The 16,587-nt window shown below is 48.6% G+C and overlaps 1 protein-coding gene across 1 annotated transcript in view; it reads right to left on the bottom strand.

Annotated features, from left to right (window-relative positions):
- The window catches only part of LOC311242516 (voltage-gated inwardly rectifying potassium channel KCNH7-like), a gene marked incomplete at both ends in the record, with an annotated part of 129,548 nt that overhangs the window by 8,935 nt on the left and 104,026 nt on the right, over positions 1–16,587 (bottom strand). Inside the window, one exon of the mRNA XM_084331475.1 lies at positions 12,783–12,945. Within this exon, the coding sequence (XP_084187601.1) occupies positions 12,783–12,945 (163 nt within the window). The remainder of the gene's footprint in view (positions 1–12,782; positions 12,946–16,587) is intronic.

Below are 16,587 nucleotides of genomic sequence, written 5' to 3'. Positions count from 1 at the left end.
TATGAATAATTCTCATTTTAAACTGTACAGGCTGTGTATTAAAAAAATTTGTTTAACATGGGAGTCAACCTGTTAATTTCTGCGACTAGGGTGGAAGGTGTATAAAACACGCTTAATAGTGATTTTTGAAAAGAAACAAACATGGATTATTGTGACTCAAATATGTGATACTGAGCTACTTTCTTGGCATATACATAAAATAAAGCCAACGCTATCCACAAACACACGTGGAAAAAAAAGGCTATTTGACGAGAATTGCGACAAAGGTGCCCGTAGGGTTACGCTTTGTCCTCTCACTGTATATTAAAGGTCTCACATGATGAAAAACGGCTTTCTCCTTTGTATGGATTACAGTCTGTAATGTAATTTAGGTTCCTGGGAAGTCTTCAGATTAACAAGCCAAATCAGGAGAGAACCCCCAGATATTTGTACTTGTTTCAGGAAATCCTGCCAAACCAGATTTTCTTACTGCACTGGTAGATTATTATTCGACCTGTTTCAAGCACATAGCACATTTGCATAACACTAGTTCTTGTTTCTTATTTTTGTCAGACCATTTTTTGCAGCGTAGAGTTCTCTCTCCTGATTGGATAAAGTGGGAAGGGATACCAGGAAATTATTGTTGTGTCACTCAACCAGGCCCAAATGTGTCACACACCTCTCTCTCTCTCTCTCTCTCTCTCTCTCTCTCTCTCTCTCTCTCTTTCCGACACCCTCCCCTCCTTCTCTCACTTTGCTCTGTCTCTTTCATGAAAGATAAGGATATGCCAGCATGACCCCGCCCCCATCTACTACCCTGGTCATTTCTCATATTGTTATATTCATATATTCATAAAGTGGGAAGGGATACCAGGACATTTATTTTGTGTTTACTGCAGAGCGGAGGGACTGAGAGAGAGAGACCCATGATGTTACTGACCAAACACATCAGTGATGGCTGTCAGAATGTAGAGCTACTCTTTTTAACAAGTAGACCACTTATTTTAAACGACAAAATAAGACGTACAGCACCTTTAACCTCTTAAAAAAGTGATGTGGTTAAGAGTGTCATTTTCCTATTTAGTATTTTCAGAGGAGTGGTCAATACTCATTATGAACAGTAGGGGGAGACTCAAAACCACAAGCAGTTCTGAGCAGCAGTGCAGCCCAGGCTACCGGACGGACTCCATTCCCCTCTAGGACACCGTACCCTGGCTCAGGTCTCCCTTGAAAACAGGATACCTCCTCTCAACGGGTCTAGCCCGGTTAAATCAAAAGTAAACACTAAATCATACATGACTATCGTCGTCATACATGCTGGCGAACACGGTATCCATGGTGTTCCACTGCGTCATCATCGCAGACGTCTCGGCGGGCGAACAACAGCTGATTGTAATCAGACAACAGGTGATGCTCATTAAGTGAATGACAGCCGCGGCCAGTGAGCCGTGCCATGTTGGTAGGAAAGTCACGGCCCACCAGGAGAATACTATGAATAGGCCGGCGTGTGTGTGGAGTCACTCACAACGCGACGCACCAACCCCCTTGATTAAAAAATGGCACTACACTACTGGGTCATGGAGCCCCAGGGGGCGCCAGCGAGGGGGTTTGATTAACTTATAGTTATTATGGAGTACACTGACTCAGCACGGTAAAAGAAAGTAAGAATGTCCATTTATAGTGGGGTTGTTATTCCACACCTACAGAGAAACCTGAAATCGATAGTTATGTCATTCTATGTTAAAGCTGCGCTCCGGGTGTTTAGGTGACTAAACTCTGGGGGTATATTAACGTTGTATATGTCCTTAAACCGTTTAATTTCTAGATCTAGAATAATGTGTTTTAGGACTTTAGAATCTGCCATTCGTATACTGCATCTCGAAATACAAGTCTGTTTTTACTTTTATAAACAAACCCGCTGCTGCTGCTGCTGCTACCGAGTCATGTGACGTTCATGTTTAGCGGTCGCACGCGGATAAAAGGCTCAGACAGATCAGGCTCAAAGAAATGTCTTCAGTCTTAATACATCAGTATGTAAACAAAACGAATGGTGAGGAGGCACTGCAGTCAGGCACCTGCGCAGATGGACCTCAAGGAGGGCTTGACCACCTGCTGCTTGTTGACCTCCCAGGCTATGTTCAGACTTTCATGCGACTTTCACTTTAGATTGAATTTTTTTTAATGTTTTTGGTAGATATTTTTATTTGTTTTTGTTACCGCGCAGTTTGGTAGAGAGAGAGAGAGAGAGAGAGCGAGAGAGAGAGAGAGAGAGAGAAGAAGTACGGGAGATAGACGGGGGAAGACATTCGGCAAAGGTCGCCGGGTCCGGGAGTCGAACCCGGGACGGCAGGCGTTGCACCGCAGCGCTGTACGTGGTGCGCCACCCTGGCGCCCCTCTTCTAGATTGACATTTATCACAATTTCCAACGTCCATCTTCTCTATTGTTCATTCGCGTATGCGGGTCAGTTCAGGAGTGTGACGGGTTCACACGCGGGAATCTGATATCGGCCCCATTTAAAAAAAAAATTATGGGAACAGCCAAATAAAAAATAAAAAACGAAATCTGATCTGAGCAATAAATCAGAATTGAGCACTAAAAGGCCTGCCGTGTGAACGCAGCCAGAGACCCCTGTGACGACTCGGCGTGGGGCTGGGTGGCTGGGCCCTGGGTGGCTGGGGGGCTGGGTGGCTGGGCCCTGGGTGGCTGGGGGGCTGGGCCCTGGGTGGCTGGGGGGCTGGGTGGCTGGGCCCTGGGTGGCTGGGGGGCTGGGCCCTGGGTGGCTGGGGGGCTGGGGGGCTGGGCCCTGGGTGGCTGGGGGGCTGGGCCCTGGGTGGCTGGGGGGCTGGGCCCTGGGTGGCTGGGGGGCTGGGCCCTGGGTGGCTGGGGGGCTGGGCCCTGGGTGGCTGGGGGGCTGGGCCCTGGGTGGCTGGGGGGCTGGGGGGCTGGGCCCTGGGTGGCTGGGGGGCTGGGCCCTGGGTGGCTGGGGGGCTGGGCCCTGGGTGGCTGGGGAGCTGGGCCCTGGGTGGCTGGGGGGCTGGGGGGCTGGGCCCTGGGTGGCTGGGGGGCTGGGGGGCTGGGCCCTGGGTGGCTGGGGGGCTGGGCCCTGGGTGGCTGGGGGGCTGGGCCCTGGGTGGCTGGGGGGCTGGGCCCTGGGGGGCTGGGGGGCTGGGCCCTGGGTGGCTGGGGGGCTGGGCCCTGGGTGGCTGGGGGGCTGGGCCCTGGGTGGCTGGGGGGCTGGGCCCTGGGTGGCTGGGGGGCTGGGCCCTGGGTGGCTGGGGGGCTGGGTGGCGCTGGGGGGCTGGGGGGCTGGGTGGCTGGGGGGCTGGGCCCTGGGTGCTGGGGGCTGGGTGGCTGGGGCGGTGGCGCTGGGGGGCTGGGGGGCTGGGTGGCGCTGGGGGGCTGGGGGGCTGGGTGGCTGGGGGGCTGGGTGGCGCTGGGGGCTGGGGGGCTGGGTGGCGCTGGGGGGCTGGGTGGAGGCTTTGGGCGAAGTCTTGGCGGAGGACCGAGGCCTTGTCCAGATGAAAACTATTTAGATATTTTTCGTTTTTTCATTTAAAAAAAGGTTTTCGTCTGGACATGGCCTGTGAGAGTTTTGGTGGGGGGGGGGGGGGGGGGGGGGGGGGGGGAGAAGAAAGCACAGTGGTCTCTGAACAAACACCATCTGTCTCCCTGTCCCACCATCTCTCTCTTATCACTCTTCCTCACAGTCACTCAACCAGGCCCCCACATGTGTCACACACCTCCTCTCTATTTCCGACACCCTCCCCTCCTTCTCTCCACATGTCGCTCTGTCTCTTTCATGAAAGATAAGGATATGCCAGCATGACCCCGCCGCCCCCCCCCCCCATCTACTACTCTGGTCATTTCTCATATTGTGTTATATTCAACAGGTTGTTCACTGTTTATTTTTTCTCTCATATTTTTATATTCAGATCTAATTGTATTGCCTATATTTATGTCTTTCTACTATTACCCTGCCCATACCTGTACCCCCCACACCCCACCCCCCCTCTCCCATGCTGCTATGATGCCCACATTTCCCCCAAGGAGATCAATAAAGGAATATCTTATTTACTTAATTACTTACTTATTTACCTACAGTATGCGATCAGACGCAGTAATCATTGGTATAATATATTACCAATGTATATTTCTAAGCCCTGCTCTTACCACCTTACACCTCATCTATGCTGCTCTGGAACACCAGACCACTCTTAAAGGAACACGCCAACATTTTGGGAAATTTGCTTATCGTCTTCTCCAGAAATGGAAGCGGACAGTGTTCTCAACTTCGGGAGAGGTGTTAGTTGGACAATGCTTATAGGCTAAGCGGCACTGTCCGCTTCCATTCATTGTGCTAAGCTAGGCTAACGTGCAAGCTCATTTCCCAAAATGTTGGCGTGTTCCTTTAACGCACTGCAGCGATTGTCTAGTTCTTCAGGTTCCCCGAGCTAGAACTCATCTTGTAAGGAGTGCTTTTTGTATCGACGAAAACGCTTGCCACGTGACCTAAAACTGAGGGCGTCATCCCTATGTTCCCCGGGTCCTATGTTCCCCGTTTTTTTTTTTAAAGAAAGTGTCCTATGTTCCCCACTCCCGAAATAAAGGTTCTATGTTCCCCGGTCCCACCCGGTCCCAAACGCTCCCGGAAAAAAAGGGGTCCTATGTTCCCCGCTGAAATAAAGGTCCTATGTTCCCCGCTGAAATAAAGGTCCTATGTTCCCCGCTGAAATAAAGGCTCGCCAAATGCTGAAATAAAGGTCCTATGTTCCCCGCTGAAATAAAGGTCCTATGTTCCCCGCTGAAATAAAGGTCCTATGTTCCCCGCTGAAATAAAGGCTCGCCAAATGCTGAAATAAAGGTCCTATGTTCCCCGCTGAAATAAAGGTCCTATGTTCCCCGCTGAAATAAAGGTCCTATGTTCCCCGCTTCAAGAAGACGCTTGCATTGTTACTGTTCACATGTGTGGTGTTACTGTTCACATGTGTGGTGTTACTGTTCACATGTGTGGTGTTACTGTTCACATGTGTGGTGCCGTCGTCGCCGTCACAGTCATATTTACGTGAATATAGGTTGCAATACACGCTTCAAGAAGACGCATGACATTGGGTATATACTAATTACAACAAGACATTAATTAATTGCATTGTTACTGTTCACATGTGTGGTGTTCCGTCGTCGCCGTCACAGTCATATTTACGTGAATACTCTGTCGCTTTTTCGGGAGCCGCAACGGGAGTGGGGGAACATGGGACCCGGGGAACATAGACATGCTCCCAAACTGAGTACTCTTGTCTCTTTTGGACGGTTTAGATTCTTCATTAATGACCGGCCTACGTCGACTAGCAGCACCAGTAATTGCTTTCTCTGATGTGATTTCAGCTGTATTTATTTTTGACTGTGCATTGGAGATTTATTGTATGTTTTAAATTGATTGTGTGTGTGTTTTGTCATCTCAAATGCCATGTGTGTACAGTACACTCTGCACCATTGGAAATGTGGGTCTCTCTCAATGTCTCCCGAGTTGAAATCATAAAAAAAAAGATATACTGTTGTTTTAAATGAGTTTGTTTCCTTTTCTGTTGCCTTCATTCCTCTGAGTTGCCCCCGCGACTGAAATAAACCTGATATTGTATTGCCTATTTATTTATGTCTTTCTATTATTATCCTGCCCATACCTGTACCCCCCCCCCCCCATGCTGCTATGATGCCCAAATGTCCCCAAGGGGAAAAATAAAGGAATATATTATCTTAACCCTTTCACTACCACACCACTTGTTTTATTTTTAGAATTCCTAAGGTCTAAGATGGTTAGTGAACATAAACAACTCTCAAATCCACAAACTAGAGAGCCTAAACTCAAACGTGTGTCACATTCACACTTGACACCAGTGATGCCGAACTGTTCAAAACATTCAAAAAACAAACGTCGTCTGACAGCTTCAAATGAAAATGGTAGAACGGAGAGGAAGTCTTGTCTTGAGGTTTTATTTTTGGGATTGCTGTCATTTCCATGTTCGCATGGATTCTTTTGTGACTTGATTTATGGCTTGTGGCAGAAGCACCCAGGCTGTGTGACGAGGCGCACCTGCTGTCCGCTCAGCGCTGCACGTTGTTTTGTTGATATTGTCGCATCTGGAAATGTCAGATTTCAGAGATTGGAGAAATTGGCCTCTATATATATATCGACAAACGCTGACTTGCCCTACTGCATTTTAGTCGACCTCAACAGTATTTGTTGTATTTTTTTTATCTCCCTCTATCACCTGTAGTTCTGTATCGTTAGTGGCTTAGCTTGGCATCACACTGCACTATCTCGCGTACGTGCACGCGTACTGAATAAACCACAAATGTACCTCTAATACCAGTATTAGTCTGACCACACCCCTCATCAGCTTACCTTCATAAGCAGGTGTGTGGTCACCTGCTCTCCTCCTTCTCGCTTTCACCACAAGGAAGAAGTGCCTCGGTAGATCCCCACACTTGACACCATGATGGAAGAAATTGGATTAGGAACAGCTTGGGAAACAAGGATACGTTGACATCATATCTTTATTTTCTCTCTCACTATTTTCGAGAAAATACGGCGATATTGTCTTCGTACTGGAGTGTCTAGAAGATGATGATCATTCTAAAAACCCTCCACCGGTTTTCGTATTGGGAGCACGCCGCTGCATGCTTCTCAACTGCAGTTCCTTGCTGTGTTTGTTGGGGTGAAACCTGTCAGGCCACAGCTGAACTGTCGGACATGCCGCTGTTGTGAGAAGCGGTGCGTTCCAGGTTGGGTGAGTAGTGTTTGCTGGCGGGCTCCACTTGTCTGTTAGTGCTATGGGGGCTACTTGACAAAGTTTATGGAAACCGGCCCCAGGCTAGGGTCCTTTGTTTAGCCGCCTAGGCGACAGAAGGCCTTGGTCTGGAGACCATTATAGTTTTAACTAGTGGGCCGCGACCATTGACACTGGTGATCCCTGTGTGTTCTGGACGAGTGGATTCTCTCTGTCACCGTGTTAAGGCCCCATCTTTCATATCCAAATGAGAGTATTCCTTCACGAGGGGATATGTGCATGTAATGTGCGATAGCGGCAGATTCATGTGCAAAGTCAGCTACACAGGCCAGTTGGTACTGTGCTGATTCCGCCGGATGTGGTAAAGTCACCGTTGTGAAGCGGTGTTGACATCTTGTTTTCTCTTTTCTCTTAAAAAGTGAGGAGAGGTTCAGAACGGCGGCCTGTCTGGGTGAGTGTTATGTCATTGTTTACATGTTCATAGCTTACGGTTAGCCAGTCAGCTGTTAACTGCTGCGTTAGCCTGCTGGATCGCTGCATGGCCTGCTTAAGGCCTACTATTAGCCAGTCAGCTGTTAGCTGCGGGGCTAGCATGTCGTGGTCGCTAGGTAACGTTAGCTTGCTGCTATGGCCATGGCTGGCGCGGGGTAGCTTAGCTTCTCGCGCGCCGCCGGGAGCTCGCTTCTGATCGCCGTTAGCTTGATGCTATTCTGTTGAACGTGCTTTGATTTTAACATGTTTTACACTCTTGACCGCAACGTCATCCTTGACAGGGGATGTTTCGTCGACCCTGCCCTGAGCCTGGACGGGGATTGCGTCAACAAAGAGGACTGTAGCGACTGGTTGGAGCGGCGACGCTGCCCGGATCGAACAACACAGGACGGCTGTGTTCTACGGTGTCTTGTGACTGCACTTCGCTGATCTGCGTTCCGGGTAGGAACGGGGTTGACCAGACCTCATAACACGTCTTCTGGTTTTACTTTGCTAAATGTATTGTGAATAACGGTGTTTTTTCCCAAGACGTGTGTTGTTGCAATGCATTTAGGATACGTTGCGGGTTATGTGTGAGCTGTTTTTGTCACTGGCAGTTAGCTTCTCCGTGCAGATCGTGATGTATTGATCTGGTTGTTGTGTGAGAAACATCATGGTGTTTATGTGTACCGTGTACTCACTACTAAGGCAACTAACCTATGAAGCTATGCTTGGTGACAAGTGAGTAAAAGAATGTTCTTTCTCAGACTGTAATGACAATGAACAGTGTGTTCACACATTAACAGGTTTTCCTGTTTTAACTGGCCGTATTGAGGGTAAAATAGGAGGATTGTGTTTTCCCCCCCGGTTCCCTGGGGACTTTATCACCTCCTATCAGACATGTTGTGCATTAATTGTGTCTTTTGTGTGGTAGGGATACGATGTAACTCTTAGCTTGATTGCTGAGGTTGTGCTAAATCTGCTGGAGAAACTTATTTCCTAAAGGGAAATTGGTTTGGTTGCTGTCATGTGTGCTTAGCAAGGCCTGTGGTCGATACTAATCAAGAATGATGTATTCTCTCATTGTGAAAAAAACGGCGTTCCTCTGTTGAGTGTTTTTGCCATTTTTTGTAGGTGATGATGGGTTGTGTGTGTCATGTGACCTACAACTGGGTTGTACTGGCCACAGAAGCACATGTGTATGTTGGACCGGGGTTCTTAGAGCCCTCTCTATTCTGTGTTTTTCCTTAGTAAAAATCAGATAGCAGGTTAGCTCATGCGCTGTGTGGAGCTGTGAAACGCTTCATAGAGCTGACTATGACTGTGTCATATTCTCTTTTTGTCGTTACGTCGTATCATGGGTGTGGGGTCGTAAAGGGGTGAACTGGTAACCTTTCCTCTCCCCATTGTTCTGTCGGTCAGGGGTACACCCCCTGTCCTTCAAGGTTCCCGTCACGTGGCGGTTCGGCACGTTACGGGGGGGGGGGGGGGGGGGGGAGGGAGTTCCTGGTCCCACGGCCTGGTATATTGGGCGTGTGCACCGCAGGAATTCCCCCGCCATAGAGTACGTCACCGTGCGCGTCTCTGTTGGTAGGACTTCCGTGTGCTGTTCAGGTCCATGTGATGGATCTGTTTTCAGGGGGGGTGGTCAGGGCTCCTCCTCACCAAGCGCCTATTCAGGCCTTCTGTGAGTTCGGACTCCTTCTTCCATGTGAGGAAGCCTCCATCAGAGTACAGAGCCTTCCTCCTCAGATTGTCAAAGTGAGTGGACCCTCTAGAAGGGTCCTTTTCTATTGTATGTATATTCGATTCAATTCGTTTATTGAGTGTGTATGGGTTCAGTGCCTCTTCCCCGGAGGCCCTAAAACCAGTTTTTTACATGGCTCAAGGTGCAATATATTCTTTTCAATCTGTACAGCTCGCGTGGGAAGTCTCTCTGGGGATCCCCGTCTCTTTCCTATGGGAGGGTGGTGGGATGTAAAAATGTGAACATTTTTTACCCCGGCTGTGTAGACTGGGATACATACTGTTGATGCTTCCTTCTTTCTATTCCAGAAGTGTTGGAGTTAGGGAGTGTCACACCCCTCTTGTCGTTCCCCTGGGCGCCTTGGGGATTCAATGACAGGTCTAAATAGCCTGTTCATTGATGGGGGTGTGTCCCGACGCACGTATAGTGCTAGCTCGCTGTAAACAGGCGATTGACTGGCACGCCTTGGTTGCTTGTGGTTGAAACAGCGTTTTTATAAAGCAACTGAGATGGGGGTTTTTCCTCTTCCGACGACCACATCCCATGACCTGGGTGGGTTGTCGATGGATTCTCGTTCATGTCTGGGGGATGATGACGGGATGGATCTGAACATATGTAGTGGGGTCTCACGCCCTTGGGGTGGGCCACCAGGCGCGGTTCGTCCGAACGTCTGGGTGGCGCCTTCTTTTCATGTTAAGATCAACACGCATATCTGCCCTTCTCCTGGAGTAGGCATGTCGGCGTGGTTAGGGCACGGGACTGGTTCTGGTCACGCTGGTCCAGATCAGTTGAACCCGTTGTCCGCCGGGGATGCAGATCTGCTGTTCTGGTACCCTGAGGGACTTGGGCTTTTTTCAGGGGGAAAAATGCCAGGTCGGTCTGGGTGTCACAGGGTTAAGCGCTATGGAGACCCTGGTTGGGTATGTTTTTACTCAGCACTGTCGTCATGGCTTACAGCCATGCCATTCTGTACGCGCTCGATCTCGTCGGATCTCGGCCGCTACACAGGTTGGTCCTGGTTAGTACTTGGTTGGGAGACCGCCGGGGAATACCAGGTACGGTGTGCTTAGGGGCTGGTTCTCCATTATTTTTCGCTCCTCTCTCACGCATGGCGAAGAGGGGCCTGTGGGGGTGGTTTTTTGACCTCCTCTGGTGACCCTGTGCTTCCCGTACCGCCAGGCCCGGTCCGAAGTGATGTTTGCGACCCGTAGGCCTGGGTTAACCCTTTTTGGAAACTGAAACACTTGTACTGCGGTATAGCCGGTGTATACCCGCAGGTGTGTTTTGGAGTTTTTTCTTGAGGGGTTATAGGAACAACCACCGCATTGGGTAACACCGAGGTGGTTGATTCCCTGGTGTGTTGGAGCAGTGTCAACTCCCGGGTTCACCGTTTGAGGGTGCCCCTGCACGTTCATGACGTCTGCCAATCGTGTCAGCCTTCTCTGCCTCGACCCCTCTGGGTGGGGGTTGTTAAATGGAGGCTTGGTCATGCAACACCGCCAGCTTACGCTCCTTCCGCCGGGGCGGCTGTGTTCAGCTGTCCCCTCTGGCGCCTGTCTCGTCCGCAGTCTCCAGGCTAGGGTTAACAGCCTGTTGCCTGGTTTTTCCCCGGTGCGCTGCCTGCTTCCGTTGGTTAACCTTTTTTGTGTGCTTACGGCCATGCTGACTGCCTGTTCTGCAGGGTCAGTGTGCCAGGCGGTGTACTATTGGGGGGACGGGGCCCGCTCGGCTTACGGCCATACCGACCTGAACACGCCCGATCTCGTCCGATCTCGGAAGCTAAGCAGGTTCTGGCCTGGTTAGTACTTGGATGGGATTCCGCCTGGGAATACCAGGTGCAGTAACTGAGGGGCCTTTGTCCGAATACGCTGGCGATGTGGGGGGCGGGGCACTACGTGCCCACCTGGTGGGGTCTTGATGCTGGCATCATGGACTTCTCCGGGCCCCCATTCTAGGGAGTCCAGTCCTTTTGGTGGGTCTGGGTCTTCCTTCGTGCTCCGCTGCTACGGCCTTGCCACGGGGTTGGGTTTGCCCTTGACCCCGTGATTCTGGGGGCAGTAACGAGGTTGTTCCTCCGTTCGTTCCCGGGTGGCATGCGGGTTGTGCGTGTGTGTAGTCGTGGGGTCAAGCCACGGTCTGCTCACCCTGTGCGTTGAGTTGCTTGAGTGCCTCTTCGCACGGTCGGGTCCGTCGCCCTCCCGTGACGTCCCTAATAGGGGGGCTACCCGCCATTAGGGGGGGTCGGGGGGGCTCGGCCCTCCCTGTTCTGATGGTTGTGGGGGGGCTGTCAGCGGGGTGTATTTGTCAGCCAGTGGCTCCGCTTGGCCTCCCTTGTGCAGTGTGATGCCAAGCTAAGCCACTAACGATACAGAATGATAGGTTATGACTATAACCAAGTTCTGTTAGTTAGGGGCGATGCTTGGCATCAGACGGCCGCTGCAGCTCACCTTGTGGTGAAAGCTTGGGAAGGAGGAGAGCAGGTGACCACACACCTGCTTATGAAGGTAAGCTGATGAGGGGTGTGGTCAGACTAATACTGGTATTAGAGGTACATTTGTGGTTTATTCAGTACGCGTGCACGTACGCGAGATAGTGCAGTGTGATGCCAAGCATCGCCCCTAACTAACAGAACTTGGTTATAGTCATAACCTATCGTTTTTCATGTGAAGAAAGACTGTCCGGGTTTAAACTGTGTGGATATCAAACAGCGAAGAAAGACTGTGAGGTTTTAAACTGTGTGGATATCAAACAGGGAAGAAAGACTGTGAGGTTTTAAACTGTGTGGGTATCAAACAGGAAGAAAGACTGTCTGGTTATAAACTGTATGGGTATCAAACAGGGAAGAAAGACTGTCAGGTTTTAAACTGTGTGGATATCAAACAGGGAAGAAAGACTGTCAGGTTTTAAACTGTGTGGGTATCAAACAGGAAGAAAGACTGTCAGGTTTTAAACTGTGTGGGTATCAAACAGGAAGTTAAAGTCTGTTGAAATTGAATCGTTGGTTTGGTTCCTATCAATCAATATTTGTATCGTCATTGTCTGCATTGCTTTGACCCTTTTTCTTATTCTCTGCATTGCTTTTATTCTATCTATTTTATGCTCACGTGATGTCTATTTTACGGCTGTAAAGCACTTTGGGCTGCAATTCTTGTATGAAAAGTGCTTTACAAATAAAGTGTATTACTATTAAACAGTTGTCTACCACCCAGTTGCCTACCCAGGGGGGGGGGGGGGGGGGGGGGTATTTTTCTTGTTTTGAGATGGTAGGAAGCAGTGTTGGCAAATGGGAAATGTTAAAATGATGGCTTGCAAGCCATAAGCAAGAGAACAAATTCATTCGATCTTTATTTAATTTAATTTAATATTTAATTTGATCTCGATCAAGATCAAATGGGCATACAGAGGGCAAAACTATATCGTACAAATACAATAGTTATGGTACATTTGGCAACCCTGGTAGAACGGCTGGGAGACGAGAGAAGGGGAGAGACGGGAGGTAAAGGTTAAGCACTACACCTCCTCCTCCTCTACACCTCCTCCTCCTCCTCCTCCTCCTCCTCCTCTACACCTCATCCTCCTCCTCCTCCTCTACACCTCCCCCCTCCTCCACACCTCCTCCTCCTCCTCCTCCTCCTCTACACCTCCTCCTCCTCCTCCTCCTCTACACCTCCCCCTCCTCCTCCTCCTCCTCCTCCTCCTCCTCCTCCTCCTCTACACCTCCTCCTCCTCCTCCTCCTCCTCCTCTACACCTCCTGCTCCTGCTCCTCCTCCTCCTCCTCTCCTCCTCCTCCTCCCTACCTGTTAAGGTGCTCCTGCAGGAGGTCCAGCCGCTGCTCCACCTCGCCGTAGGTGAGGTCCGTGTCGCTGTCCTCCTCCCCGACCGGAGGCCCCTGACACGGGGCCGGCTCCTCCACGCCACCGGCCCCGGCACGCTCGGACGTCCACTCCTCCGTACTGAGGTCTGTAGGGAGACGCACACACGCACACACACAGACACACACACACAGACACACAGACACGCACACACACACACACACACACACACGCACACACACACACACACACACACGCACGCACACACGCACACACACACACACACACACGCACGCACGCACGCACGCACGCACGCACGCACGCACGCACGCACGCACACACACACACACACACACACACACACACACACACACACACACACACACACGGTTCACATTCCTGCACACAATACGGCATGATGCTACAGTTCACTGGTTGTGATTTGATGAAAATCAGCTGTTTGTACTTTTTGCAATTTTAGACTAATAAGTACATCTTGCAGGGTGTCAATGGAGAGTTGTAAATATTTAGTTGCACAGAATCAGCAGCACAATAGAGAACTAGAGAACGGTGTCATCCGCGTAAAGGTGGCTTCGACAGCTGCTCAGAGACGAGACAATATTATTAAATGTAAATGGTAAATAAGACGGGGCCCTTGTATATCTTTTTATATTTAGAGAGCATGGCTGATATGACAATACTATGTTTTTGCACCCGACGATCAACAAATGAGACACAAAATTCCTCTTATATAAATAAACAACATTTATTTAACACTAATGTTATTGTCTCGTCTGCATTGTCTCCGTTTGCTTAAGTAGATCTGCTCTCGGCAGGGCACTCATTTTAAATGGTTCACTCTCACAGCCTGTTCATATCATCTACCAAGTGACTGACGTTAGAGGAGACAACACGGAGATAGAGAGGAGGTTCTTTCTCGCGAATCCTCTCTACTATCTCATTATTAAACACAGTCAGCTTGGCGTATTGAAGCACAAACAGACACACTCACACAGAGGGAGTGAGACACGCAAGCACACAAATGCAAGATTTCCTTTTTGTTTATCAGTCCCCTGTGAGCTCAGGAATCGGGCCGATTATCAAAAACTGGGATTAATATTGGATGCCCGTTATCTCAAAATGTCAATATGGACCAGATTAATCGCTAAAATGGGAGATTGGGGGTTGATTGCAATACAACTAGGGCTGTCAAAATTAAAGCTTTAACTTTGGAGATTAATTTAAATTATTTAAAAGCATTAAAATAAATTAATCTAGATTAATCTATGGAGTGGAAAATCTTCAATCTTAGCGCCGCGGATATAAGAAAGAGGTCCAGCTGAGTCAATGTTGATGGTTTTGTTGAACATTTGTATTTCACAGGAGAGACACTGTATTCAAAGAAAGCTATTAAAATAGTCTTTGAATCGAAATATACTTTTTTTGTGTTGATTTTACATTAATTCCATGATTTTACTCAAGTAAATATCTGTTACAAGCTTCGGTCTTAAGTAGACAAATGCTATTTTTAATCTAGATTAATTACAGAAAATTGTGAGATTAATTAGTTAATTTTTTTGAAAAATTGAAAAATCTATTGAAAGCACTAAATAAAACATAAAAATGGTCACGGTACACAGCGCAAAAGCGGTATGGGGGGGGGGGGGGGGGGGGCGTCTACTACTGTCCATCCATCTCACTGAGCAAAAAAACACCAGTGAAATCTGATCCCGGGTCAGAACCGAGATCTCGTCACAACTTCGTAGCAACGGACCAGCGGACCGGGGTTTTGTGTTTTCCTCACGAATGTGAGGGAGCGCTTCATTGGTGTCTCGGGGATGGGGTGCGGGGTGGAGACACATTTGTGGCGTGTCGCTCCTGCTGATTATAGGAATCAATATCAGTCTACTCTCCACTCCGACAGGAAGAGAGAGAGAGAGAGAGAAAGAGAGAGAGAAAGAGAGAGAGAAAGAGAGAGCCAAATTAGAGGATATTGCAGTCAAGTGAGCGCCTGCTGACATGGATTCTAATCTCAGAATAGAAGCACGCTGGGTAGAAAAAGTGTGTCAGTTCAATTCCAGTGGAGTCCTGTTGCGTGGCGTTTATGTCTCCGGTCCAGTATTGTGTGTGTGTGTGTGTGTGTGTGTGTGTGTGTGTGTGTGTGTGTGTGTGTGTGTGTGTGTGTGTGTGTGTGTGTGTGTGTGTGTGTGTGTGTGTGTGTGTGTGTGTGTGTGTGTGTGTGTGTGTGTGTGTGTGTGTGTGTGTGTGTGTGTGTGTGTGTGTGTGTGTGTGTGTGTGTGTGTGTGTGTGTGTGTGTGTGTGTGTGTGTGTGTGTGTGTGTGTGTGTGTGTGTGTGCACGTTCATGTACTGTACCAGTATTTATATGCATGTGTGTGTGTGTGTGTGTGTGTGTGTGCACGTGTGTTACTGTTGTCTCAACAGAGAGTGATTTCAGGTCAATGCTCTACAGACACAGACCGGCCCCTATTGTGTTCCGTCAACACGTAGGATTCACAGTTAATGTGAGGATTTCTACCCAAAGCCAGACTGGTTACATCAATAACTCCAACCCCTTGTATTCTGTGGAAGCTGGTCACCGAACAACGATTCTCTTTGATAACGGACCGGCTGACGCTTACACTAACCTCTTCCTCACCACAAAACGGCGATTTAAAACGATTTTTTGTTAAACTTGCTTTTACCTTGTGCCGTGTGTATTTGATTAATTCCAATCTGGTGACAGCTCAATACAACACTGAGTCTATCACAGTAGGTATATCTCATAAAACTAGTAAGTATGGTTTGTGCTCAAACAACACCCTGAGGTTCACACTGAACTTTGGACAAACAGGCCTTTATGTCCGCTGCCCCTGCAGCGTGGAACCACTGGCAGACAGAGAGAATAGAAATCCTTTAATAATCCAGAGGGAAATTTCGGCACTGTACAGATCGCTCACATTGAACAACAATAAACATTTAGGTAGTCAATAGGACTCAAATAAGAATAAGAATATAATAATATTAAAAATAAGAATTAAATAGAATAAAGAATAAAATACAGTCCGGGATATACATTGTGGTATGCATTTCTAAAATCTTAAATAATAAACTATACAGCCAAAATATACAGAAATATACAGTAAAATGTACAGTAATAAGTGTCCAAATGTCCAGGAAGATTGTGAGACGTGTAAACATGTTAAAGTGGCCAGAAAGATTTCGCCAGATCTGCAGCTATAGTTGAGATGATTCAGGGTTCAGAGGCCGATTCAGTTGGAATTGGCAATTGCTTCCCATCGCTAGATACCAATCTGTCTTTTATGGTTCTGTGAGTTGCTACTTCCTGTTTAGCTATACAGTATGTTTTTTTTAATGTTTGCACCACTGTATTGCTACTATACTGACTATAGGGATCCCTGGAAAAAGGGGATCTTGTAATCTCAATGGGACTCACCTAGTTACATAAAGGTTGAATAGAAGAGCAAAACACAATATGGAAACATGTGGTCCGGTCTACACATATCGGTCTACACACATACTGCCTTTCCTCCATGTAGTACACACAGTAACTCCACACGGTATCTGTAGATGTATGGTGATGTGGTATGTTCATAGGCGTGGTTTTATATAGGGCCGCTATAGGGACATGTCCTACCAAAGCCACATCGTTTTATATAGGGCCGCTATAGGGACATGTCCCTACCAAAGCCACATCGTTTTATATAGGGCCGCTATAGGGACATGTCCCTACCAAAGCCACATCGTTTTATATAGGGCCGCTATAGGGAC

Source organism: Notolepis coatsorum, assembly GCF_963971535.1.
Source record: "Notolepis coatsorum genome assembly, chromosome: 1".
NCBI lineage: Eukaryota > Metazoa > Chordata > Actinopteri > Aulopiformes > Paralepididae > Notolepis > Notolepis coatsorum.
This window is presented reverse-complemented; position numbering and strand designations above follow the sequence as displayed.